At 38.8% G+C, this 27,126-nt stretch overlaps 1 protein-coding gene across 2 annotated transcripts; it reads left to right on the top strand.

Annotated features, from left to right (window-relative positions):
• The first annotated feature begins 1,928 nt into the window (after positions 1 to 1,928).
• xrn1 (5'-3' exoribonuclease 1) lies at positions 1,929 to 26,229 on the top strand. Of its 2 annotated transcripts, XM_077615970.1 has the most exons (40): positions 1,929 to 2,141; positions 3,480 to 3,712; positions 3,870 to 3,967; positions 5,599 to 5,708; positions 5,792 to 5,902; positions 5,990 to 6,075; positions 6,975 to 7,062; positions 7,136 to 7,304; positions 7,964 to 8,031; positions 8,149 to 8,286; positions 8,380 to 8,546; positions 8,996 to 9,085; positions 9,232 to 9,388; positions 10,235 to 10,354; positions 10,491 to 10,660; positions 11,948 to 12,065; positions 12,698 to 12,793; positions 13,037 to 13,140; positions 13,278 to 13,412; positions 13,640 to 13,802; positions 14,619 to 14,732; positions 14,823 to 14,921; positions 14,992 to 15,107; positions 15,476 to 15,622; positions 15,706 to 15,795; positions 17,325 to 17,460; positions 17,573 to 17,629; positions 17,846 to 17,978; positions 18,095 to 18,164; positions 18,320 to 18,515; positions 18,622 to 18,711; positions 18,808 to 18,879; positions 19,758 to 19,841; positions 19,976 to 20,119; positions 20,227 to 20,347; positions 20,734 to 20,903; positions 21,926 to 22,039; positions 23,042 to 23,147; positions 23,313 to 23,488; positions 24,275 to 26,229. In XM_077615970.1, exons 1-40 carry the CDS (start codon positions 2,067 to 2,069, stop codon positions 24,545 to 24,547), a joined length of 5,004 nt encoding a protein of 1,667 aa, XP_077472096.1. In that variant the 5' UTR covers positions 1,929 to 2,066; the 3' UTR covers positions 24,548 to 26,229. The 2 variants fall into 2 exon arrangements, with proteins under 2 accessions (XP_077472096.1, XP_077472097.1); XM_077615971.1 differs by lacking the exon at positions 18,808 to 18,879.
• The last annotated feature ends 897 nt before the right edge of the window (positions 26,230 to 27,126 follow it).

The following is a 27,126-nucleotide window of genomic DNA, read 5'->3' as shown; positions in this document are numbered from 1 at the left end:
CTGAGCTTGTCTGAGTGAGTTATGTGTTTACGGCGATCCTTTGTAATAGGTTCCATGTGTGTTTTTTCAGCTTTATTTTAAATGGTAAAGTTCAAAATGTTCTGTTTGCCACAGATCAGATGCTTGTATGTGGGTTCAAACACCAAAAACATTCTAAATGCTATGTTTATCCAACATCAATTCCCCCTTTAAGGAATGCACATTGTATTGTTTTTCTCTCAGAACATCCATGAAAGACTATTGCATCTCACAACTATTAAATGTTCCAATCTTTTGAGGAAATAATTCATTTTTGATTGCCAAGGCATATTTATGTGAAGGATATACACAATGTTGATGTTTTTTAAAAGTAATTCATTGACAAATTATCCACATTTAGGAAGGTCCAAGATTGGCTCTTAGCACATCCCAATGACTAATTAAATAAAGCCAGCAAGATTTCTGTTTACTATCATTGTCAAAGCTATTGTATACACAGTATTCAACCATTTAGTAGGCTCACACTCATACCTAGAGGTGATTTAGTGTCCAACCTGCCAACTCTTTTTGGATGGATTGATGATTTAAAGATTACCTGGGAAAAAAAAAAAAACTCCACACAAGAAGGCCTGGGATCAAAGCCTCGATCTCAGAACTCTGCGGCAGACGCATTAACCACTTTGGCAACCTATGCTATATTTTACACACTGGGTAGGGAACCTATGGCTCTGGAGCCACATGTGGATCTTTTGATGGGTGCGTATGGCTCTCCACTAACCTGAGTTAAATATGGAAACCGCTGGTGAGAGAGCTGAGTCCCGAACGAACCAATAGGAGCGGCACATCGGCACTCACAGCTCTGGGGTCCTGGGTTCAAATCCAGGTCATGTCCACCTGTGTGGAGTTTGCATGTTGCATCTTTCAATGATATCTTTCCCCCCTTTATTAAATATATGAATCCTTCTAGAATTGAAGATTTCACGTATTAACACATCCCAATATTGTATTGAACATCGTAGTGGTACATTGTATTCACAATATATTTAAAATACGTTTATGATTTCATTGTACCAATATTTTACAATGAATATTTCTTTATATTTATGAGAACTATATTGTAAATAGAGCAAAATTAAGTTGTTGTTGTTTTTTTCAAACTAAGCAGTGGTGCAATTTCAAGTCAGCATTTGCCACAATGCAGCTGAGAAAACTTCCAAATGTTTTTGCAAGTCAAAGCTTGTACAAGAAATTAGAGTATAATATATTAGTTGTATTATTATGGTAATAATGATATGATAATTGAATATATAACATGATAATATATAGCAGCTTCCTTTGATTAACTGTGTGTATCTTGTTAAATACTGTGTGGGTTTCCTCTGGGTACTCTGGTTTCCTCCCACATTCCAAAGACATGCATGCTCGCAACCCTCATGAGGATAAAGCGGTTCAGAAAATGAGATGAGATATCTTAGATGTAGGGATTTTACCACATTTTAAAATGGTTGATTACTTTGGTCACTCATTCTATAATCAAAAGCCACCTTTTATTTGGTTTTCCCCATTGTTGTAAGTTGCATAAACATAAAGGTGAAGAAAATTTAAAATTAGGCTAATTTTAAAAAAATCTACCGTTTGTCTGCAATTGTTCCGTGTGTTTTTGCTTGGCAACCAATTCAGGGTACACACAGTGAGGACTGACCTGGGATCGAACCCTCAACCCCAGAACTGTGAGGTCGACGCGCCAACCAATTGGAGAACGGGACGCCCAATTTTTTTTTATGTATCGTTTTTTTATTTATCATGTCAAAGTTTTATTTTAAAATTCATATAAATAATTCTATCTTTTATATTTGATTAAAAAGTACGGTGGCGTTTTGTTTCGTTTTTTTGCCGTTCTACGTAATAACGACATGATAGGAACGTATTCAGACAAACAACAAGGCGGGTTCATTTTGCAGACGTACCACGGACGACTAGCTTGTTTGTAGCGGCTGGAAACAACTGGGTTACAATTACCATTTCAATTAAAAGTACTCACGGTCCAAAAGGCCGCAAAAGAGCGGCTTTTAGTTTTTACGGTCAATATGGGGGTCCCTAAGTTTTATCGATGGATTTCAGAGCGTTACCCATGTCTCAGTGAAGTTGTCAAAGAACATCAGGTAAGCAATAGTACCGATCGTATTGCAGTGTTAGCTTAGTGTTTGGCTATCAGCTTGTTTTTCCACGGGGAACTTTTAATGGACTCGATTATTTTGTTGTGACGAAGATGTTCGAAGAAATGTCACCTCGTGGATCCGCTAATTTTGGAAAGTATAATGTGACCGCCACAATCCGCTCTTTAATCGTGTAAACCCAACGGTATTAAAATATATACAGACGAGAAACAAATAATTCTTACAACTAGAAAGTCCGCCGATTAAGAGTCATTTACGTTGTAGATAAAATCAAGTTTTGTTATTGCCAGCTGTGTCTTTTGTTAAGTATTGTGGTTCAAACTCTGTTATGTGCAGGAGAATCAAGGATACTACTACAAATTAATTTATAATGCTGATTCAACTAACCATGAATGTTATTTTTGATCAGGTGATGGGCTAAAGATCTTACAAAAGAGTGCAAAGCATGTCCTTGTGTTTCGTAATTTAATTTGTGCGCGTGCGCAATGTATTGCGTGGACCGATCCAGGTGATGGGGTATAGATCTTACAAAAGAGTGCAAAGCATGTCCTTGTGTTTTGTAATTTAATTTGTGGGCGTGCGCAATGTATTGCGTGAACCGATCTGTTTCCATAACCACTGTGTCAAAGACTATATTCCATGTCTTCCCACCCCATAGAATGACTCCCTCTTTCAGTCAAAATTGCGATCACTCTCGTTTTGCTTGTCACAGTCTGCAGAAGTTCCCCATCTTGTGGAAGACTTCCTGTGTGTGGTTCCAGTTTTTGTCCAACTTTACGTCTTTTGAGTCTGTATCCGTTTTTGCTACCGCAACCAAAATGGCGCCGTTCAAGTGGAAGCCGGTGGCGGTAGCTCCGTCCACTCTTGCTCGTTTTTAGTTTTTGCTGCTTTCCTGTCTAAATGATTTGATTTGGTGATTCTTAATGATCCCATTTATTTTGATTTGCTTTGTACTTTGCTTTGTTATACTGTTTAACTTATAACTATGCCTTTTCTTGCTACTGGCACAATGAAATTTCCCGAATACGGCATGAATAAAGTTATCCAATCCAATTAAAAAAACACAAACATTTTTCGAGGATGATGCAATTTAAGGGGAATTACGCGTTTATTTATTTTCCCTACCGCTTATCTCGAGGATGGGCAAATCAGTCCTCAAGGTGCATCAAGCACGAAAGCTAAAGCCACACTAGCATTTTGGCATAAAACACAAGAAAGCCAATCATCCATCCATACTCTGTGCCACTTCTCCTTATTGTGTTTACATAGGTTCTAGAATTTCTTCTATTCTAATACTACAAAAATGTATTTTTTTTTTTCCAGATTCCAGAATTTGACAATCTCTATCTGGATATGAATGGGATCATCCATCAGTGTTCTCATCCAAATGATGAAGACGTTCACTTCCGCATCTCTGAAGAGAAGATTTTTGCAGACATTTTCCATTATCTGGAGGTCCTTTTCCGGATCATCAAGCCACGAAAGGTCTTCTTCATGGCTGTTGATGGTGTGGCACCAAGGGCAAAAATGAACCAGCAGAGGGGACGAAGGTTCCGGTAAATGCAAGCGATTTTTGAACTTGACTTGTTTGAGCCTCTATAAATTGTCATGAAGAGAATTACAATAATTTCATTCTAATGAACAAATAGCACATGTTGATTAACCTCATAGTTTTTGAGACAACATGATGTATATCTGTGTTTATGAATAAAGGTCTGCCAAAGAAGCAGAGGAAAAAATCAAAAAAGCTCTGGAAAAAGGAGAGGTTCTACCCACAGAAGCTCGCTTCGACTCTAACTGCATCACGCCGGGTACGAGTCTATAGACTAGTTTCCTCTTTATTCAAATACTGTAAAACTGATCAGCCTTTTTTTTTTTTTGCACACCTTCTTTATTCATAATGTATCTTTCATGCTTTTTTAATATGATTGCTGGATTTTCCTTTCCCACATCTTTTAACAGCCGTATTCTAAAATGAATCAAACATTTCAGAACCTCAAAGTTCTACATACAACTAGTGGGTTGAACTTGGGGTCAAATCTCAGTCACCCCATCGAGGGGAAAATAAACGTGTGAAAAGCTGAACGGTTTGGACTCACGGAAGTTGATTTAGCAAAGATCAAAGAGTATCACATTTTAAACATTGTGGGTTGCATGATAGATTGTGAAACAGTCAAGGGAAGTTATTTATTTTTCATTATCTAATAAAGTTTTTTTCAGAGGGTTAGTAAACTCAAATTAGTGGGGACCATAACCAAGAATAAGATAGTGGCTGATACTCCGTACAGAGATTGTGTGTCAACCTATTCTTGTAGTCAAACTATTTTTGTAGTCGACCTAGCTGAGTGATTGAAGTTGATTTTCCCCCAGCCCTAGTTGGGACTTAGTTATTCATCATATAACAGAACAAATCAAGCATCCAAGATATCAAAGAGTTCATGGGTTGATGTCATTTTATGAAAATGAAAAAAGAAGAGAACTAGATGCTGTAATTTCTGGCAAATGTATATCAACAAATTATTATGCAACGGCTGTGAATTCTTATTATAGGTATATGAATGAAATCATTTGCTTTTGCACATTTTCTTTTAAATTCCAGCCCCCATCACTCAAGTTAATTCGTTCCAACCCTCTGAAAAAACACCCAAAACAGGATATTGGATTGGAAAAAATGTTTTATTTCTTCTAATTCGCCATCTATTAACAAAGTAACACATAACTAGTGGTTTAATATGACTAAAATGTGTTTAATAGTACTAAAATTATACAGATTTTGAATGGGGAAGCGAGAGAGACGGACAGAGTTTGATTTTGTATTCCTTCAAAATATTCCCAAAATGATGCACACTAATGTCCTCCCAATAGGATAACGCACGATCACTTGCCAACGAGAAGTAGTCTTGTATTAGCGATCGCTCCGCCAATGGGAGCTAACAGGCTAAGGGGGAAAAAAACACTGAAAAAAATGCAACGCTCTGCCCAGTGCTCGCAGAGACGTTACAAAGAGGCAGTTGCGACCAGAGACATTACACGAGAGAGTTGTGGGGAGAGAGCCAGTGCCCCTGATGTTCTTATGAGCAGCCAACGAGAAGTGATATATACTCCTCGTATTAGCGATCGCTCCGTATTTCGCGCTGCGTGACGGAAAAAAAACACTGAAAAAATGCAACGCTCCGCCCAGTGCTCGTAGATATCTGTTATACACGAAAGAGATGCGGCAAAAAAGTGCGCCAAAATCATAAACAGCCTCATGTCTTGGCCACCTGGCTTTCTCGTATCTCGAAATTTGTCTCGTATCTAGAGATAATTATTTGCTCGAAATTTTACTCATATCTCGAAATGCTCGTATGTCGGGGTGCTCGTATGTCGAGGTACCACTGTATACACATTTTATAAAAATTCTTAAGCTTAGCACTTTTAATGTTCTCTTATCTCCCTTCAGGGACCGAGTTCATGGTCAAACTTCAAGAGCAGCTCACATATTTTGTCCACAACAAACTATCTACTGACAAACTTTGGCAGAATGTCAAAATCTACCTTTCAGGCCATGAGGTGTGTATGCATTTGTAACACTTCTGGGGTTAAGAAAAATACAGTAGCTTGTTAAGACTAAGAATTTCTCATACATCTTATAGACCCCTGGTGAGGGAGAGCATAAAATCATGGAATTCATACGTTCAGAGACTGCCAAACCTCACCATGACGCCAACACTCGGCACTGCTTATATGGCCTGGATGCTGACCTGGTATGATTTGTGTTTATGCCAATATCATGCAGATTGGTATCAATGTGTCAGATCTCTCAGTATTCCAATGTTGTTTTTCCTCATTAGATCATGTTGGGTTTGACCAGTCATGAGCCAAATTTCTCCCTGCTCAGAGAGGAGGTCCGTTTTGGGGGCAAGAAATCCCAGAAAAGGTTTGTTTTTGTTATTGAGAGAGCTTAACTTTCTATTAATGAATTTTAAAGACTTATATCGATACATACTTTTTAAAGGGCTTTTTTCAAGGTTTTCTGTATTGTCAATTACTTGTTATGCATCTGCTAAAATAGTGCTAGATCACTTTTCTAGCCCTTCTCCTACTGGAGATGTTTTCTGAAGTCAGACTGTTGCCAGATTCTAATAATAATGTCTCTTTTTGTGGACCCTCACCTCCTTGCATATTAACCCTTGAGCTGCCGCAATCAACCTCAGTGCTTAAAATACCCAGCAAATACCCTTTGCGTGCGTATTTTCCCCTGACGACATATACAATAAATCCAATTTTGGCTGCACGTTTTGGGTGCTAGTATGAAAAGGCTTACCTGGGAATCACACTGGGAACGGCTGCGTTTTGTCTGCATAACTACAAACTACAAAAACGTCTTAGGCCAAACTCCATCAGTTGGGGCAGTCAGACAGAGGAAATCACAAGGGTTCTCACGAATGCGTGAATTCATGCACAAATGCGCGCGATAACATGGGAGACTTCGACTGAAAAATGCATGTGTAGTGTAAAATGCGTACCATCGTGACTACTTTGTCGACCACTTATAAATGATGGTTAAGGAAAACCGTTGCCGACTAGCCTAAAATAGCTGCAATGAAATGCATCAATTTTTCATTTTTTAAGAAGTATTGCCTTATTTCAACCCTGTCCCTCACCAAAGCTCTCTAATAATGGTAACAGTTAATGATGTTGCTTGAAACCCGAACACATCGGAAAACTGTCTATATTTTGAAAGATCACTGTAGTTATTTAAATGGGTGTTTCCATAGCTTCAATGTGCTTGAAAAAGGCTTGTTGAATGATACTGGTCTGTTTGTTCTCCTTCAGGGTAACTGCTCCTGAGGAGACAACATTCCATTTGCTTCACTTGTCTCTTATGAGGGAATACATTAATTATGAGTTTGCTGCGGTTAAGGTATGGTATTAGACTCTCACATCATGGCATATACAAAAATTCTGTCATTATTATGCCCTTTTGTCTTTTCAAGAATCCGTTGGGCTCTGATTATGATTTGGAGCGGATAATAGATGACTGGATTCTAATGAGCTTCCTAGTGGGGAACGACTTCATCCCTCATCTTCCACATCTTCACATTAATCATGATGCTCTGCCATTGTTGTATAAGACTTACATCAGTGTGTTACCAACTCTTGATGGTGAGAAATGCCAAGTGCACAATATAACATGTTGACTCCCATGCGTTTCCATTGGCAATCCTTTATTTTAAGGTTTATTACTAATGTGACCTTTATTACATGGGGTAACAAACGTATCAGAAAAATTAAGGATTTTGGGGGGTTTAGTTCTTGGTTATAACAACAATTGGACAAAATTGCTATAGGATGAGGACAATAGACAAGAAAATGTTCAATATAAAAATGTATGTTATTATTAATACACACTTATATAGATTATATATACAGTACAATTTACAGTAAATCATTATATCATACAGCACTAATCGGATGGTTGAAGATTTTTTTTAATAATCAGTTTATGTAATCCAAAGAGTTGGAACTAATGAATTGACAACCATTTTGATAATCAATTAATCATTTAATTTGATAATAAAAATGTCTAAATCCCCAGAATTTATCATCTTATCAGGAAATGTTTTTCAGCTTTGTGTCTGGCTCCTTGAAAGCAAAATGATAAACTTTGTTTAGCCCTTTCAGCATTTCATATGCAGAATTTACAAAGGAAATTACCCAGGCTCGCAACCGAATGCCATTTACAAAAAGCATTTTTTCTTTGCTAAATTTACTTTCATAATCTAGTCTTTAACATGAATTAAACTGATGTATCTTATTCTCAGGTTATTTGAATGAGAATGGCCATCTTAACCTTGGAAACTTTGAAAAATACTTGCAGAAACTCGCAGAGGTGTGTGATATTTTCAATTTTTTTATTTATTTAGTTTTTTAAAACACTTTTTCCCCCAAATGAAACTGATGAATGGGTCTTCGGTATATTGTATTATATTTTTCCCCCTCTGTCCAGTTTGACCGTGAACATTTCAGTGAAATATTTGTGGACTTGAAGTGGTTTGAGAGTAAAGTTGGGAATAAGTACCTGAATGAGGCGGCTGGCCGAGCAGCAGAAACTGAAGCTGCAAGTAAACGCATTCAAAAGGAAGAGGTAGGGCAGCAGTGATAAAACCAACCTTACCCAATATTCACAGTGTCACAGTAATTTGATTGTGCCAATTCCACAATGTGTGTGTGTTTACAGGATTCCTCTCTCCCCCTGGCTGTGTTGACTTCACCTGATCAAGTCCTAGATGGTGGAAAAGGACCTGCAGATGAATGTGATGAGGAAGACGATCTATTTGAAACCGAGTTCAGACAATACAAGCGCACATACTATATGACCAAAATGGGGGTGGATGTAGTGTCTGAGTAAGTTTTTTTTGCCTCATACATATGCTGAAATTTGAAAGATTATGACAGACCGCCAACAATTCTTTAACACGTGTTTTCCGTTTCAAGGCAAGGACTGTCGATAGTGAAAACATTGGCTTTTCAATGATGAATATTTTCCATCTTTTTCTTTACGGCCTTTAAAATATGAATTTCTGTTTTAAAAAAAAAGATCATCAAAGAATACAAAAATGTTTTATCTATCTGAATAAAATTAATCCCACATTGTATGTAATTTATGCAGATTAGGTTACTTCTGTTCATATTGATTTTTTCTCTCCAAATGATTTACCATTAGATACTGTGTTTAGACAGAAGAGAAAAGGTGCACAATTGCAGCCAATGTTTGAAAATTCAACTCAAACGTTAATATATCATTGTGTAAATGTAAAGTAACCTGAAATGATATTTGCATTCAATCTTTGCAGTGATTTTCTATCAAAACAAGCCAAATGTTATGTTGAAGGCATACAGTGGATTCTTCACTACTATTACCATGGAGTTAAATCCTGGAGCTGGTGAGAATTTATTTATTTTATTAGAAACAAAAAAACGTATTTCTGTATTTTATATCTTCTTGTACAATTTTGATGTCTTAATTTGTGTGTTTCACACTTTCCCAAACATGAATCAGCTTAACCTTCTTTCCCGCCCCATTCTCCAGGTTTTACCCTTTCCACTATGCACCTTTCTTGTCAGACATCAGAAATATTTCCGAATTGGTGCTGACCTTTGAGATTGGAAAACCCTTTATGCCCTTCCAGCAACTTTTAGCCGTCCTACCCTCTGCCAGCAAGGAGCTGTTGCCTGAATGTTACAGGGTAACACACACAAACCTATCCCCTTTTAGCATAACCTCACACCATTCGTTGAACTGTGTCTTAAGTGACTATCACATGATCTAAGTGTATGCTCTGGGGTTACATGCTTTTTCCAACATGGAGGACTGAAATGTAATTAGTGCACCCAATGAAGACCTAAAAAGCACGTTTTTGTGATTTCATATACAGACTGAATTCCCACAAAGTTTGAATGCTATAAAAAATGTGAATAAAAGCTTTCAATAATTAATCCAACGTAGACCCTCGTCGGACGAGTGGTTAGCACGTCGGCTTCACAGTTCTGGGGTCAAGGGTTCGATCCCGGGTGGGTCCTCACTGTTTGGAGTTTGTATGTTCTCCCCGGGCTTCAGGGGTGCATTGTGCTGGAGCCTATGCCAGCAGAAGACTACACAATGGACTGGTTGCCAGCCATTTGAGAGAACCATGATACTAATCAATTTTATATTTATTATGAAAAATGTGGTGTTCACAAATCAACTTAACGTAAAATTATTACTTGAGTTTGCTTTAGAATGACACTATCTACATGAAAAATACAAAATACCAAGCCTTAAAAATTATACATTTTTTTCAGTTCCAATTTTTTGACCTGTCGTTTTTGTTTGTCAATTTCATAATTCAGCATTTCCACATAAATACACTTAGTTTTTTATGACCAATTTGTGGTTTCCCAACACTTAGGGAATCTGTTTTGTTAGCAGTCTGTTGTTGTGACTTCAGAGATCAGATTTGTTGAAAACCACAAAATGCCTAAGAGCATACATTTGCTCTTTTATATTTTCAAAGTGGTGAATGTAATTTTTGTTTAATTTTTGCATTTTCCAGCCTCTGATGACCAGTGAAATGTCGCCCATTATCGAATATTACCCTGTAGATTTCAAAACAGACCTCAATGGCAAGCAGCAGGAGTGGGAGGCTGTCGTTCTAATTCCCTTTATCGATGAGGTATGTTCCATGCATTCCATCCATTTTCAATACCACGTATCCTTGACTACTTAATCCAAACAGCAGTTATTTTTTTTTTTCAACAAGTATCCATTCCTTTTTAGAAAATTGAATTTTTTTCTTCTGTTATGAACAGAGGTGTTTGTTAGCTGCCATGGACCTCTGCAATTCTAAACTGACCAAAGAGGAGAATGCCAGGAATCATCATACTGAGTGTGGTCTTTATACATATGACCATGAGAAAGACTTCACATACAACTCCACCCTTCCTCAGCTCTTCCCAAACATCCTCCACTGTCAGGCCAGGTAGGTGCACACATCACCCCTTGATTTATCGTGGTGGACTAATCTCACTAAAGTTTCTAAAATGGAATCTGTAAGAAAGTACATTATATGACTAGAATTTCATCGTACTGGTTCTTGGGAGTTTGTGTAGTTTTTTTTTTTTATTGGATATAGTTATAGGTTAGACAGTACAGTCGCAAAGACCGCAGAACAACAAAGCAAAACCACAAAGTACAAAGCAAATCAAAGTAAATGGGATCATTAAGAATCACCAAATCAAATCATTAAGACAGAAAAGCAGCAAAAATACAAAACGAGCAAGAGTGGACGGAGCTGCTGCCACTTGAACGGCACCATTTTGGTTGCGCTAGCAAAAACGGATACAGACTCAAAAGACGTAAAGTTGGACAAAAACTGGAACCACACAGGAAGTCTTCCACAAGGTGGGGAACTTCTGCAGACTGGGACCGAGGTAGAGTATATGCAGAGTCACTCTTCCAAGCTTATCCGAACAGTTCCTCAGTAGTCTGGAGCTGAAGACAACAGTAGCAGAGTAGAGCCCCTCGACTCCGTTGCTGGTGTGCGCCGACAGCTCTTCCATCTTATCCCATGATGGAATGGTTGGTCAGAAGCGTTGCCTCTTCTCCCAGCACTTTTGTCCAGCTCCGACATATTGTATGGCCACTTTTTGGGGCACGTGGGTGGTATATGTGACAAAAATGGGTCACAGTACTTTGGACTGAGGTGGTTCATTTTTGTTCTCATGCATTTTTGGAAGTTTTAGTTTTATAAAGAGTCATTGTAATTCTCTCATTTCACATTAGTGAGCCGTTCTAAGATCATAGACACAAAGAATCAACCTGTTGATTGCAGTACTGTAAAAGGTAAAGCTAATGATTGGTTGGGTTTGGGCTGTGCCAAAAAAAGCTTTTGCCCCTTCTTGTTTTTGCATATGCACCGCACCACACACAAAGTTTTCAGTCCATTAAATTTATTTTAAGATCCCACCCGAGGAAATAAAAATGGGTTGTCTAAATGTAGAGTTCGTAATAATAGGTAAAAAAAAATAATCAAATGACCTTTTCAGCCAGCCCGGTGGACAAGTGGTTAAGTTGTCTAGGGTGTCGGCACCACAGTTTTGGGATCGAGGGTTCGACTCCGAGTTTATCCTGTGGTTTGCATGTCTAAAAATTAGAAAGTTGCTACTCAAAAGACGTTCATTTGAGCTAGACGATCAAACGCCTCTATCCTACAGCCCCTTTGTTGGATGTCCAATGTCAGTTATTTGTAATATGCCTATTTTTTCAGGGAAGAAAAAATTCCCATGGATGCCTGGCATGTTCCACTAAACCGCATTTGCAGGAGTGTGGATCGCTCAGCCCTGTATTTTTGCGGGTTCCCTACACTGCATCACATAAAACATACGGTATGAAATACTCTACCATATTTGACACAGTTTATCATCACTTAGGAGAATAGTACTATATATGGATGGCTAGATAACTGGTTTTGTGATCACTTTGATGTGTTTTCCATTGGAAAGGAAATGGAAGACTTCCCCACTCTAACCTATTTTTTCATAACGTTCAGTTCTACAGCATGTTGTCATTGCTGCCAGTTGTAAACTAATCATTTAGAATTTGGATCTTCACCGTAGTGCCATTGGCCAAATCTCAAATGAATACTTTTCATGCATAGTTCCAATTTATGTTTAATTTCAATTGTGTATAATTGTAGTTATGGAGTGTTAAAAAAGTGCAAGTGTTACCCACAAAATTTTTAGATTCACACTAAAATTACATTGAAGTGAAAGGTCCGTAAAAATTAGTTAGTCTTCCTATGTCATTTGAAAAATTATTCTCTATTAAAGGTGCATGAGTAGCTATTTCATAAGCGTGAATTTATAAGGTGTGGGGTTTTTGGAGGTCAAAAAACATTAATGTGCGTGCGGGTGTACTTTCTGTCCAAAAAAAAAATCCAAACATAATAATTTTTAGACAGTACAGTTAAGCTGAAATAGCATTTTTTTAGCTTAACCCCCTTGTAATGTTTTCACAGTTCAGTATGAAGAAGAGTGGTGTGGTGGTGTTCCAGCAAAGTAGTAGAGGTGAGAATATGATGCTGGAGATCTTTCAAAGTCAGGAAAAAACTGAGGTAAGCGCTTCTCTTTGTTTTATCACAACACTTTGCTGCATGGTGTTTAATACTTTAATTTCATTGATATTTGGTTAATTCTGGTGACTGCAAAATTGGTGTCAAATAATAGAAACATCTTCTCAGGCTATGTGTTACAGTACAATTGAACTCCATTGCAATCCACAACCACAAAAATTAAAATGTTGTTGTAGCCGCCCACTTATCTGTCTGTACCTCATGCGCTGTCTTTATAATTCATAGTTTTGTGTTGATGTTGCTGAAGAAGTACTGGGGAAGTCGGTGTTTGTCAACTGGCCACATCTAGAGGAAGCCCGCATTGTTGCCGTGTCAGACGGAGAAACCAAGTAAGATATTGTTGGGATAGTTTTGTTATGTTATTGCATTGGTAGGTGCTTTTTTGGATTTTTAAACGGCATGGTTATCATTTACAATTAAAGTAGATTAGCTTGAACTTGAATACAATGTTTTTAATGATTCAAAGGTATTCTCTGGAAGAACCACCTGGGGTCCAAAACATCTACGACAGGCCTTCCTCCCCACCCCCCACGAAAATTACTTACCACTCAGACAAAGAACTAAGGGATTGGGTGAAAGACGTCCAAGGAATAACAGAACAGTAAGGCTCATTTCAAAAATAAAATCATTGTTTACCCATCTACTGTAAATTGCTAAACAAAATACAGCATTTGCAGATTCTTGTAGAGCAAAAACAGTACTAAAACACAATTAGAACCTAGCTTAATTTATTGGATTTTACTGGTCTTAATGCTACAGAAACCATCTGGACCATATGTACTTGATTTTTTGGAAGGTTTTTTCAAAACATAATATCATATTTTATAGCTACCAGAAGAGGAAAGGAATCATAGTGAATGAAACGACAGTGGTTCTATATGGGCAGCTGCTGACAGGAAGAAAATACATCCCCAAATCAGATGGCGTGGTAGAGTTACAGAAACAGTGGGCTAAGCAGATCCTTCCTTTTGCCTACCAAACTGTGGTCAAGGTATGCATGCACACATCCAAATATACATTTTCTCACACTCACAGAATAACAACAAAGCAGCAGTATACTGTTTTGACTCCCATTTCCTTGATGAACTGTTGAAATATTCAGAAAATATTCTGAACTTTTGTTTTAATGCCAATTTTATAATGATTAACTTTATTCTGCCAATGCCATTAACGATGATAAATTATGTGGGTCTTTTCATCTCCTATGAACTTAATAACTGTGTTTTGGGCTACAGGACACAATAGCCTTTAAGTCACGTCCACCAAATTTCACAGGAAAACTGCATTTTTTTTTTTTAATATGCAGTTGTGGTCAAAAGTTTACATACACTTGTGAAGAACATAATGTCATGGCTCTCTTGAGTTTCCAGTTATTTCTACAACTCTGATTTTTCTCTGGAGCCAATCCCAGCTGTCTCCGGGCCAGAGGCGGGGGTCACCCTGAATCGGTGGCCAGCCGATCGCAGGGCACAAGGAAACGGACAACCATGCACACTCGCACCCATACCTAGGGGCAATTTAGAGTGTCCAATCAGCCTACCATGCATGTTTTTTGGAATGTGGGAGGAAATCGGAGTACCTGGACGAAACCCACGCAGGTGCGGGGAGAACATGCAAACTCCACACAGGTGGACATGACCTGGATTTGAACCCAGGACCCCAGAGCTGTGAGGCCGTCGCGCTAACCACTCGCCCCACCAGGCCGCCCTGAAATAACATTTTTCATACATTTCATTTGAATGACATTCTCCATGTAGGCCCTCGCACAGTATCATCTACTCATAAGATTTGTGCTCGCTTTTTATAGGACATTGAGGCCTACTATTCGTTTTTGACCTGCTTTAATAGCTTAGGAGACTTGTATCCTCCACACACGACTGTTTTCATGGTGGGGAACCCTTACTATGGCGCCATGGGCGAGGTCAGTTACTGCAATTTCTACACTTAATATGTTTGCTTTCATCCATCCATGTAAATTGCATTTACACTGCTTGACATCCCTCCTGAACAGGTGCAAGATTCGAGTGATGTCATTAAAGCCGGGCGTATCCGCGTGGTTTTCAATGTGCCGTATGAACCCCAACTTGAAGTGTTAATCCAAAACCAACATGTAAGGCACACTGAATAATACATATGTTTCAAAGAGTTGTTTCTGATTGTATTTCTGTTTGTATTTATAGAAGTACAGTGTAAAGTACAGTCCTGGGTACATTGTGGCATCTCGTCTTGGTATCACCAGCTACCTTGTGTCTCGCTTTTCTGGAAGTATCTTCATTGGCAGAGGATCCAAAAAAAAGTATTCACTCTTGAAACTGACATGTTTTAGAACACACTACAGTAATTCCTCGAATATCGCGGTTAATGTAGACCCGACATGGCAGCAAAAATCGAAAAATTGCGAAGTAGGGTCACCCATATTATAACTTAACTTTTTTTTTCAGTGCTGAGTCCTAGTAGCAAAAGTGGCTTCCGCTTACGAGTTTCAACGTGGATTTTCACATTTTTATGAACTTTAAAAAATATATATATTTTAAATAATTAATGGCGTAAAAAATCGCAAAGTAGTGAATTCGTGATAAATGAAGACGCGATAATCGAGGGATTAATGTATTGTTAACACACTTTAATGAATCAAGCATAATCACTGGTCTATCTTATTTATAGTCCATGTGGAGAACAGAAAGCTAATGTAGGCCTGAACCTGAAATTCAACAAAAAAAATGAGGAGGTTCCTGGTTACACAAAGAGAACTGAAAAAGAATGGCTTTACTCTGCAGCGGTGGAGGAACTTCTAGCTGAATACTTGGACAGGTAATTGTCATTTATTTGTGATTTTCAATAATTTATTGGAATTAGATTGAAATTCTTCATTTTGATTTGGGAACCTCTTACAGATTTTCAGAGGTCTTTGACACAGTTTCCAGACACAATCACGATGACGTGTTCTATGAAGATGACATCTGGCCTGGAGAAGACCATAATGCGTAAATACATGCTTAGCTTGTAGTTACCTTCTGTCATTTCAAATTAAGATCCCTCTTTTCCAGGTTTCATCCAAAAAAATAATAATAATATCGGCCTTAAAATTATTTTAGCTTTGGTAAACATCAGATGTCAACAAATCTTAATACAGTATAGGCCCACTGCTTTGCTGTCTTGACTGCCAGCATCGGGCTGCTTGATATACAGACGCTCCCCTACTTACGAACATTCGAGTTACAAACAACGGTACATACGAACATGTCTGGAAATTGCTTTTATGTCGAAAAATGTTCGTAAGTTTGATTTTGTATTGCGCGCCTTTTTCCGAGTAGTGCTTCTTTCCGCCGCTAATACCGACGCCTGGCGCTGTGAGAGCTCACCCAGCATCCACCTTCCTCTGCCCAGTTCGTTGCAGTGCGTAAGTTGCGTAAGTGCGTGACGTATCTCCAGTGCGCAAAGAACCTTTTTCATTTTTATCATGAAATATCTCGTGCATCGATTATTCAATATGGTTGGTGAAAAGCAAAAGGCTTCTAGTGAGGGAGGTGCAAGGAAGAGGCAAGCCATTTCATTTGAAACGAAAGTGGCAATAATAAAGAAGCTTGATGCGGGTGAGAAAATGGTGAGCGTTGCACGGGCATACAACTTGAATCGTTCGACCGTTGGTACCATTTATAAACAGAAAGATCGAGCAGCAGGACCCAAATATTGAACGTTGCACAAAGGTTGCAAATCAATTGAATGATGCCATACAGTGCTACCGCATCATTTATGATAAAAAAAGAAGAAAACTGCAATTGTCATTAGATAGCTTCTTTCGGCCAGTTTCTAGTAAATCTCTCTCTCTCTCTAATGTATGTATACAGTACTGTATGTATTCTCTCCATTTTATTAATTTTTTTTTTTTTCAGTACAAACCAATGCTGGTTACTTATACAAGCCTTAAACATACAAATGCACTTATATTAACCTTCAATATACTTATATAGGCCTTAAACATAAATTATAATACAAAATATAGCACTGAATCAACTTATGAACAATCGCTCGGAACGTAACTCGTTCGTAAGTAGGGGAGCGTCTGTATTGAAAGATGAACATTTGCGTTTTGAAAAAAACATTGCTTGAGCTCCCACTGGAGTGATGACTTTGGGAGACTGTAAAGTGTAAAGTTTCCAAAAACCTTCCGACAAAATTAGACTTGTTTGAATTCATCGTCATTCTCTGGAAGCCAGACCAGTCCTCAGCAAAGGTCTTTAAGGCCAGTGAAATTGGCCATTTAACGCCTATTTTTGCACTTGCATCAATTATATAGTAAATTAAGTGTTAAAGGTTCTGCTGCAGGGTTTTCAGGCAGATCTTGGTTAGGACTATCACAGAACAGTGATTCTCATATTTTCAGGTCATTTATTTTACTTACTTTCTTTACTATCAGTGGTGTTGTGATGTAAAATATTTGCCTTGATTGGAAAATTGTTTCATATAGAAATTATCTTTAAAAAAAAAAAAAAAAATTCAATATGATCCACAGGGCTGAAAAGGTGGCTGAAATCATGACATGGTTGAAAAGTCACCCCGTCAGCTCCATCAGCAGGGCATCGTGTGACTTGCAAGTACTGGACCTTGCAATCGTGGAGAAAATTGAGGAGGCTGTGGAGAAAGTGAAGGTTTTGCATACACTATATTTTCCTATAAGCACTCAATTTTCCCATCTCTATCTTTTAGCGACTCTTTTACCATGTTATTTTTGTTTTTCTTTTATACATCTATCTTCCACAGGTCAAGAAGAGTACAAAAAAAGTTCGCGTCACAGTCAAGCCACATCTTCTGTTTAGGGTTCGTATATTTTCTTTGAGAATTGTCACGTTTTTACTACCATAGTATTCAAATACTTGTCCTTTCAGTCATTTGGTAGTCTTATTCATGGAAACAGAATGAGCTCATTCCAATTAGTTTTGTCTTTTCTACCACAATAAATAGTTAGTTGAGGGTTAGTTTGGTGACATTTCTTTCATGAATAAAAGCTCTGAATTATTATGCATTTTCCTATAGCCGTTAGAACAGCAACAGGGTGTGGTCCCCGACCCTGATGCAGATTATCGCCTCTTTGACCGAGTCATCAATGCCAGAGAGAGCTTCACTGTCCCTTTGGGTCTAAGAGGCACTATCATTGGCATTAAAGGAGGTGATGACACCATTTAGAATTTCTTAATTGGATTTGTGGGCAATGAAAAATGCAAGTGTACAATTCAGAAAGGATGAAACTTTAACTAATACTGTACCCACATTTTTGCCTTCCAGCTGAGCGTGAAGATGAGGTTCTCTATGAGGTGCTGTTTGATGAAGAATTTGCTGGTGGTCTTAACATCAGGTGATCAGTGTCACATTGCTAAATGATTTTCATTGCTGTTGAGCCTATGACTGTCCTTTCACGCCTCATTTTACATGCGAAAAGATGACATTTCTCACTAAGGTTTGGAATCCTCTTCAGATTCATCAACAGACCTTACTTTCTGATATTTCCAGGTGCACATCGCCTCGTTGTTACCGCCTGCCGCCATGTGCTCTGATTAACCTATCGCATGGTGCCCGGATGGATCCCGCAAACCACAAACTGACCGCCATTGTCAAACCCCAGCCTGCGGCTGCCCCCAACTACAACTCACACCATCACCAAGCCAGCCTCAACCACTCGCCACATTCACCATTCATAGCCACGCAAGTAAGAAAGATTTATTTTCTCATTAACGAGATTCTTTGCATTTCTAATGATAAAGTACCGACACAATTTTGTTTTCCACTCATACCCTTTAACTTCAAATTTTCAGCATAACCACAAGCACAGCGGTGTGAAGCCGGCCTACCAAGTCAGCAAAAATGCTACCTCTAAGGCTCCCGTCCAAAAACAACAGGCCAAGGTGAGTTTACTTAGTTTGAAGATTTTCAAATTTACTGACAGATGGAGAGAAGAACCATTTTGTGCCATGTGTTTCATTTTTATGCACTCATTGCAGGGTAAAGAGGCTTATGTTGATGTATGGCAGTCTCTCCAAGGAGCTGCCCCTTCTGCTCAGTGGCAAAATAATGTACGCTTATTTTTTTATGTATCCATACATGTATTTTTGTATGTGTCTGTGTGCACAGTCCAGTGGAAAGAGAAATTTATTCTCACAGAAATACATTCTAAAAGAGCTGTAACAGGTGGCAAAGAAGCCTGAGAAGACTGATGAATTCTTATTTAACACCTGTTTGGAATGTGCCGCAGGTGAATAGTAGGCAAATTGGGGACAAGTGGGCACCATGGTTATATCTACAAAAAAATATTCACAAGTAAAGATGAGGGTAGCTTCACCTGTTTGTGAGAAAGTGCATGAGAAATCCTCGAATAGTGAAAGGACAATTTTCCTTTAAAAAAAATATCCATTTGTATATATATTTTTGTTTTAGTTTGGGTCTCAGTCATAAAGAGCCTGTCTGCCAGAAAAATGCATATAAATGCCAGGGCGTCAATTATACAATTATACCCTCCAAGTGTATTTTGATTAATCAAATTAAATGTCTTGTAACATATCAGCATGTCCATGTCAGATTGGGAAAAAAAGTTTGCGTATTCAAGTCAGTACTGAAGTTTCATTGAAATGCTGAGATAGGCAGGTCACGCACATTTTATGGAACTAAGTTATAAGTAATTATGGGAATAGGCTTGTGCCAAAATGACTTTTCAGTGATGTAAAAAACTCATTCCTAGATATCGTAAACATTTAATTTCAGTTAATTCTGTTCGGTTACACTAATTATTTACAGAGTAGTGGTTTGATGAGCCGTCCTTTAAAATCACTGTTCATGTTAACTTCTGGAAAAACCTGAACACTATTTCTCAACAAAAATGGCAATTTGTTGTTTGTTAAAACGAATCACGAAACATATATTTCACAGATTTAATATATTTCTGTATATTTTCCAGGCCTCTGTTGGTCTCATTAGATTGTTGAAGAAAAACGACGACGCCAATACTGCCAATTTACCTCAGCAGAACGCTGTTAACAAGGTATTTTTCAGAGGGAGAATATACAGAGTAGTTCAGAAGTCAGTAATGACTGAAGCTTTGTTTGAGTGTTACATTGTCTGCAGAGTTGTTCTACTTTTCATTGTATTGGATTTTTAATATATTTATTCATGCAGCCGACATCTGAGTTTGAAGACCTTCTAGCCAGCCTTAAAATCTCTAAGGACAGCCAACAGACTCCAGCCAATCATGGTCCAGTCCCTTCACAACCACCCACCAGCCAATCTGATGGGCCTTTGTCACCACAGTCTTTTGCAATGGTGAGAATTTTTATTTTATCTTTATTTCAATGTATTACTCCATGCAATTGAATTTGTAAACTGCATTGGTTTGTTTTTAAATTGTCTTCCACTGTTTATGTTCATAGAAGGGCACCATGGTATTGAAGGAGATGCTTAAAATTGACTGCACTGAAACAGGAAGCCGTTCCCCACAGGAAACTGCTCACAATCAGAATGAAAGCAAGAGAAGAAAGTCTCAAAAAATAGGTGCCTTTTTTTACAATACGAACATTGGTCTTGTGGTTAAATATTTACTGTAATCATGGTCTGAATCTAGTGGAATGAAAAAGTTTCGCCTGGTCACTTTTCTAGATTTTCCTTTATAAATCGCCGGTTATATAAGTCAGCAATTCAATTAAATAATTTATATGTCAGACAAACTGTAATTTATAAGAGGTAGAAAAAAAGAGTTCATTTTTTATTTAAGCAAAAGAAGCCAAGGGCACAAAATGTACCTCTGCACATTAAATGGAATTAGGCTATTCTCTTTGCTATTTGATCTAGTAAAATCTCTCCAAAATATAAATCACTTATATCTTTTAGTACAGTTGTTGTGTGTTGCTTTATTCCTGCCTTTTTTTCCCCTCCAACAGCGGCAATAATGAATGTTCCTGGAGATGCATTAGCATCATCTTCTCATGTGCCGGTTACCCCTGTTAACCAGTCCAACACTTTGATGGCCAGCAAGGTGTCTGAGCTGGCCTGTGTATGCGTTTCATTAGGCATGCCGCCTCCAGAGTTCAGCTATATACAGAACAGACAGGTAAAATCTTTTGCATCATGCTTGTGTACAATTGTGCTGAGCGATATGGGAAAAAACTATCACGATATGGGCGATTTAATAGCCCGATTCAAAATTTGCCACAATATAGTATGTTTTTAGGCATTCATTTTTTTCATCTACTATACCGCTTACCCTAACAAGGGTCGCGGGGGTTGCCGGAGCCTCTCCCAGCAAACCACGGGGAGCAGGTAGGGACACCTCGAATTGGTTGCCAGCCAATCGCAGGGCACAATGAAACAATCACTCACAATCAAACCACCACGGAGTGGGAATTGACCCCAGACTACTTATACTCAAACCAGGCGGTAGAACCACTGAACCATTGGGTGGCAGAATTTTTGTTAGTTAGGGCAAAGTACGCTGTAGTAGTTGTTGTTTTTAAGATTTGTGTTCATTTTGTTTTTGCACCGTGTTTGTATTGTTGATTCATCACACCACTGGTTTGCTAACGTAGGGAACTATAATGGCCATTCCCCATTATTGATTTTAGAATTATTAGCTCACCACAATATAGTGTAGTTCACACTCCTAATATTCATCCAAATGCCATACCGCTTATCCTCTCAAGGTATCCCAGCTTACTATGGGCACCCTGAATTGATAGCCAAAGACAACCATTCACGCTCACACTCATACCTAGGGGCACTTTACATTGTTTAACCAACTTACCATGCATGTTTTTTGGATGTGGGGGAAACCAGATTACCCGGAGAAAACTAACGGAAGCCTGGGGAAAGCATTCAATCTCTACACAGTAAAGGATTGAGCTCTAGATCTCAGAACTGTGAGGTCGAAGCTCTAGCCACTCGTCCTCTGGGTTGCTCCATTCTTAATATATAACTATTAATTTTTGATAGTAATGAAAGGAATGCATTCATTGACGATATGCGCGAGACCCTATTGTTTTGAGTATGTATATCGTCATATCTGCCAGGATTTATAGACTAAACCAGAGTGAATATGTATCATATCTTTTGAATGTGCGTTGCCTGTGTCCACAGGGTGTTGCGGTCTGTCAGGTTAAGTTGTCCAATGGTTTGACTCTTCATGGGCCTCAATGTCGATCAGAAAACGAAGCAAAGGAAAAGGCTGCTTTCTTTGCATTACAAAGATTGGTACGTGTGACAAACTCTTTCAATTGCGTGTATGCTTAAAGTGGTCTACTCAGTAATCCCTCTATGCAGATGAGGAGTTGGCCACCATTTTGGAAGGGCAATTTATACATTTATTTGGCGGCACTGGTTCGCTCTCACAGGTCAAATGAGTTGGATGTTAATCTGAGCAAATCGCAGTAGGGCAGTACAAACTAGAATGTAGTACATATTTGGCACTGCATATGGGTTAATTTTCTCATAACTTATGATATTAACCTTACAGAATGTGAAAACACTGATCATGTTTGGGAAGTGTCCAATAATCGCCAATAATAATTTCACTTGAAAATGTGAATATGCCTTTAATGTTTCAATTTTCAAATGATCAATTCCACAATAATCCTACAGGCTCGAGATAATTTGAGAATAAGCAACAATGATTTTTATGTCATTCTTAGTGTGGGATCACCAATTTGAACGTACACAAACTTTCCAAATTGCTCTTTAGGATTTTACTAAACTTCAGTAATTGGACATATAGTGTAGATTAAAAGAATGCCCTTTTGATGTTCATTTTCCTTAAAGCAACACATTTTAAGACCAGCAATTGACAACCTACAGATGGCTTTTCTCAGTGCGCGGTGCTCCTGATATTATTGAGCTTAGAGGAAGAATAAAGAGTGCAAGTGCTTGCCATAAAAAGCATGCTGTGACTTCACTTTGTGACCAATTTCAAAACCTACCATTTGCAGAAGGAATTCCCTTGCAAACAAATAATGATAATAATAAAACAGACTACAAAGATCACAATTCAAACAGGACAGTTTCTTCTTATGCATGAAGTTCTTCAAAATATTGGAACATTACTTTAGTGCCTCTTTAAGGGTCACTTAGATGACTTGAGAATTTCCGTTCATGTTTGTTTTATGGGGAAAACAGTGATTTCACTAACTTTGAGGGAGTATGTCATTAGCTCTTGGGCCTTTTTTGCTACTTACACGAGTCCACCATTTTCCCTTCTAGAATTCACTGGGGTCAGGCTTCCCTCTCCAACCCCCTCTGATCCACGGCATGAGGCAAATGCAGCCCCCGGGCATCCGAGTCATGCCACCTGTCTTTAACCAGTCAGGTAATCAATTGACTTGGACTACTATCCAGTTGGAGGTCTTCTTTCTATCTACAAAATTGAGAAGCTATTTCTTTCTGCTGCTTAGCTTAGAAATTTCAGAGGCACCAATGTTTTTGGGTAAAACCAATTTAGCTTCTGCCACTTTCTGTTGTTTTTCTGTCATAGGCTTGCTGATGCCCCCTCAGGGTTGCGGCCCCGCCCCTGTCTGGGGCATGCCGCTGCCTCCCCACCAACAGAAACCTGCATACTACGGAGCGCCCGGAACGTTCCCTGGCACTATGCGGCCACAGCCGGTTACGACTCTACCCATTGGCTCACATAACCAGTTCATACCATTACAGGTTAGCAATTAGGGATGCTGATTTTTTTTTCTCCCCCTTTCAATCTGATTTTTTTCAAGATATGTTTTACCGATACCTATTTAACTTTTCATCCAGTAAAAATAATGCAAAAAAATGTAGTAAAGTCCTAAAATGAGTCCTGGTGGTACATTAGGGTACTACCAACGCTCACTTAAATAAGAATTGAGTAAGAAATGCTCTATATTACACCATGCTTTGTACCATCATTAGATCCTGAAGAGAAATTGTCCCCCTGGGTGGACATGTTTGCCTACTGGTTTGAATTAAAAAGCTTTATGGTACTGAAAGCACACGCTACCACTGAATCAGATCCGATCTTGTGACAAAATCCGATACTCCAAAAATAGATGTATCGGGCACCGATACAGATACCGAGTATCGTATCAGGACATCAATATTAGAAATACAGTCGTACCTCTACTTACGAAATTAATTGGTTACAGAACTTTTTTCCTAACTTGAAAATTTCGTAAGCAAAGCAGGACCTATATGTTAATTTGCTAATTCGTATAGCCTATCCCAGCTAACTTTGGGCCAGAGGCGGGGTCACCCTGAATCGGTGGCCAGCCGATCGCAGGGCACAAGGAGACGGACAACCATGCACACTCACCCATACCTAGGGGCAGTTCAGAGTGTCCAATCAGCCTACCATGCATGTTTCTGAAATGTGGCAGGAAACCGGAGTACCCGGAGGAAACCCATCCCAGTGCATGTGTAATTTTCTTCCATGCTCACTACGTTTTTTTTGCCCTTGAATGTGGACAGGTGACTAAGAAGCGAGTGTCGGCCAACAAGAAGCATCAAGACACAAGAGAGTTCTACTCTGCAGCCCGCACTGTGGCCAAAAATCAAACCCATAAAGGCCAGGACACAGCCTCTGGTCAATCGCAAACCTTGAGTCAAGCAGCAGACGCGCAACCGCCCTACACTCCCCCTCGGCAAAATAAGCCGGCGGCAGGCCACACCCCTGGCTCCGCCTCTAAAAAGAAACACAGGAAACTGGCGGTTAATTTTGAGGCCGCTAAACTCTACGACTAATGTGCTGGTTAAGCGTCGGCGTGTGCTTCCTATTGCGCTTACACTGCCGAAAAGTTTTAGCCACAACAAAATTGACGGGCCGGTTCATTTGGATTGAAGATGGTACTATAACGTCCGACACAGCCCGGCGACACTTTGAAGCGTTAGCCATGGCCTTAACCCTCTCCACCAGCGCCTACCCAACTAACATTAACGGCACGCAGTGCGCAGAAACGGCAGTTTTTGAAGTATTTTGTCCCGTTGAGGAGAGATGGCAGGATCTCCATTTTCTAATTTGGACACACCGTTATTGCCCCAAGCTAATTGTGTACCAGCAATAGGTGTTTAGTTTTTAAAGATTGATTTCAGTATATAGCAATTTTTAAACGGTGTGTTAGTGCATTTAAGATGGGGAACTGTTCTATTCTGCTTTGTGATCATTTCTTATTTATCCTCTTAATTGTTTTTGCGGCTGCAAACCCAAAAGAAAAAACGCGTTGTGGAAGAGCTGAGGTTATTTTGCCAGAGCAATATACAGTTGTGGTCAAAAGTGTACATACACTTGTGAAGAACATAATGTCATGGCTCTCTTGAGTTTCCAGTTATTTCTACAACTCTGATTTTTCTCTGATAGAGTGATTGGAACAGATACTTCTTTGTCACAAAAAACATTCATGAAGTTTGGTTCTTTTATGACTTTATTATGGGTGAACAGAAAAACTGATCAAATCTGCTGGGTCAAAAATATACATACAGCAGCACGAATTAGCAATTTTGGTGACTTAGAAAGTTGTCAGTGAAATGAGCTTCATAGCATGACCTCTTAACTTCTTGTGAGTGATTATGAGTGACTACAGCTGGTGACTTCTCTGAGGCCATTTAAATAGGGCTCATTGGATGCAAACGCTCACAAACGCTACAATGGGAAAGTCAAAGGAGCTCAGCATGTATCTGAAAAAGAGAATCCTTGACTTGAACAAGTCAGGAAAGTCACTTGGAGCAATTTCAAAGCAGCTGCAGGTCCCAAGAGCAACAGTGCAAAGTTCTGTGGTCAGACGAAACAAAAATCGAACTGTTTGGCCACAATGCCCAGCAATATGTTTGGAGGAAAAAAGGTGAGGCCTTTAACCCCAAGTACACCATGCCTACCGTCAAGCACGGTGGTGGCAGTAATATGCTGTGGGGCTGTTTCACTGCCAATGGAACTGGTGCTTTACAGAGAGTAAATGGGATAATGAAGAAGGAGGATTACCTTCAAATTCTTCAAGATAACCTTAAGTCATCAGCCCGAAGATTGGGTCTTGGGCGCAGTTGGGTGTTCCAACAGGACAATGACCCCAAACACACATCAAAAGTAGTAATGGAATGGCTAAATCAGGCTAGAATTAAGGTTTTCGAATGGCCTTCCCAAAGTCCTGACTTAAACCCCATTGAGAACTTGTGGACAATGCTGAAGAAACAAGTCCATGTCAGGAAGCCATCAAATTTAACTGAACTCCACCAATTCTGTCAAGAGGAGTGGTCAAAGATTCAACCAGAAGCTCGTGGATGGCTACCAAAAGCACCTAATTGAAGTGAAAATAGCCAAGGGTCATGTTACCAAATATTAGCGCTGCTGTATGTAAGTTTTTGACCCAGCAGATTTGATCACTTTTTTCTGTTCACCCATAATAAAGTCATAAAAGAACCAAACTTCATGAATGTTTTTTGTGACAAAGAAGCATCTGTTCCAATCACTCTCAGAGAAAAATTAGAGTTGTAGAAATAACTGGAAACTCAAGAGAGCCATGACATTATGTTCCTCTCAAGTGTATGTAGACTTTTGACCACAACTGTACTAACCTCAACTCTGATGTGTGTAGTTTACACTTGAACACTCATTTTAATAGGACGAGGGTTTAAATGTTTGTTTGGGCGCCCATGAAAACCATCTTACATTTTCTTTCAGTGAAAGTGCAATGGAGATGCTATTCTGGAGAGGAAATTACATTTTTTCATACCATCCTCTTGAATTCATTTTTACGTGTGTAGATCTTTCAAAAGTGATGTAACTGAAGTGAAGAAGTAAGAGTAGCGATTCATTTAATGGTGTTTAATCCTGATGTATTTGTGTACAATTATGCGGCAGTCAGCCTGGATAACAAATCAGTGGTGACTATTGATACTTTAAATGCAAATAAAGTAACGTAAAGTACAGTATTTGCATTAAGGAAACATTTCCTACTCTGACATTTGTAGAAATCTTGGGTTTGATAGAGGTACACGTCACCAATGTTTTTATAAATTGAGAAACAACTTTGAGCAAACACCTCAAATACAAGATGAGACATTAGCTAAGCTTGTATTATTTTTTGTTTCTAAGGTAAATATTGATTTGCCAAACATTTGACTTAAGTCCATATAACTTTGGTGCAATAAATCGGTTAATAAATTGTAGCAAGTCAAGCATGTCTTTTTAAAACGTGTTGATAGAAAAGTGTCCATTTGGTCCAGTTTAAATTCAACTCTGGTATCATTGTACTGTACATACAGTAAATGTACCGTAAAGCAATGGAATTTGGAAATGGATGATTAAAAAGTTAAAATGCTTACAGATGTTT

This window comes from Stigmatopora argus, chromosome 12 (genome assembly GCF_051989625.1).
Source record: "Stigmatopora argus isolate UIUO_Sarg chromosome 12, RoL_Sarg_1.0, whole genome shotgun sequence".
In the NCBI taxonomy this organism is placed as follows: domain Eukaryota; kingdom Metazoa; phylum Chordata; class Actinopteri; order Syngnathiformes; family Syngnathidae; genus Stigmatopora; species Stigmatopora argus.
Note: the sequence above shows the minus strand (reverse complement) of the source record. Positions and strands in the feature narration are given on the sequence as shown.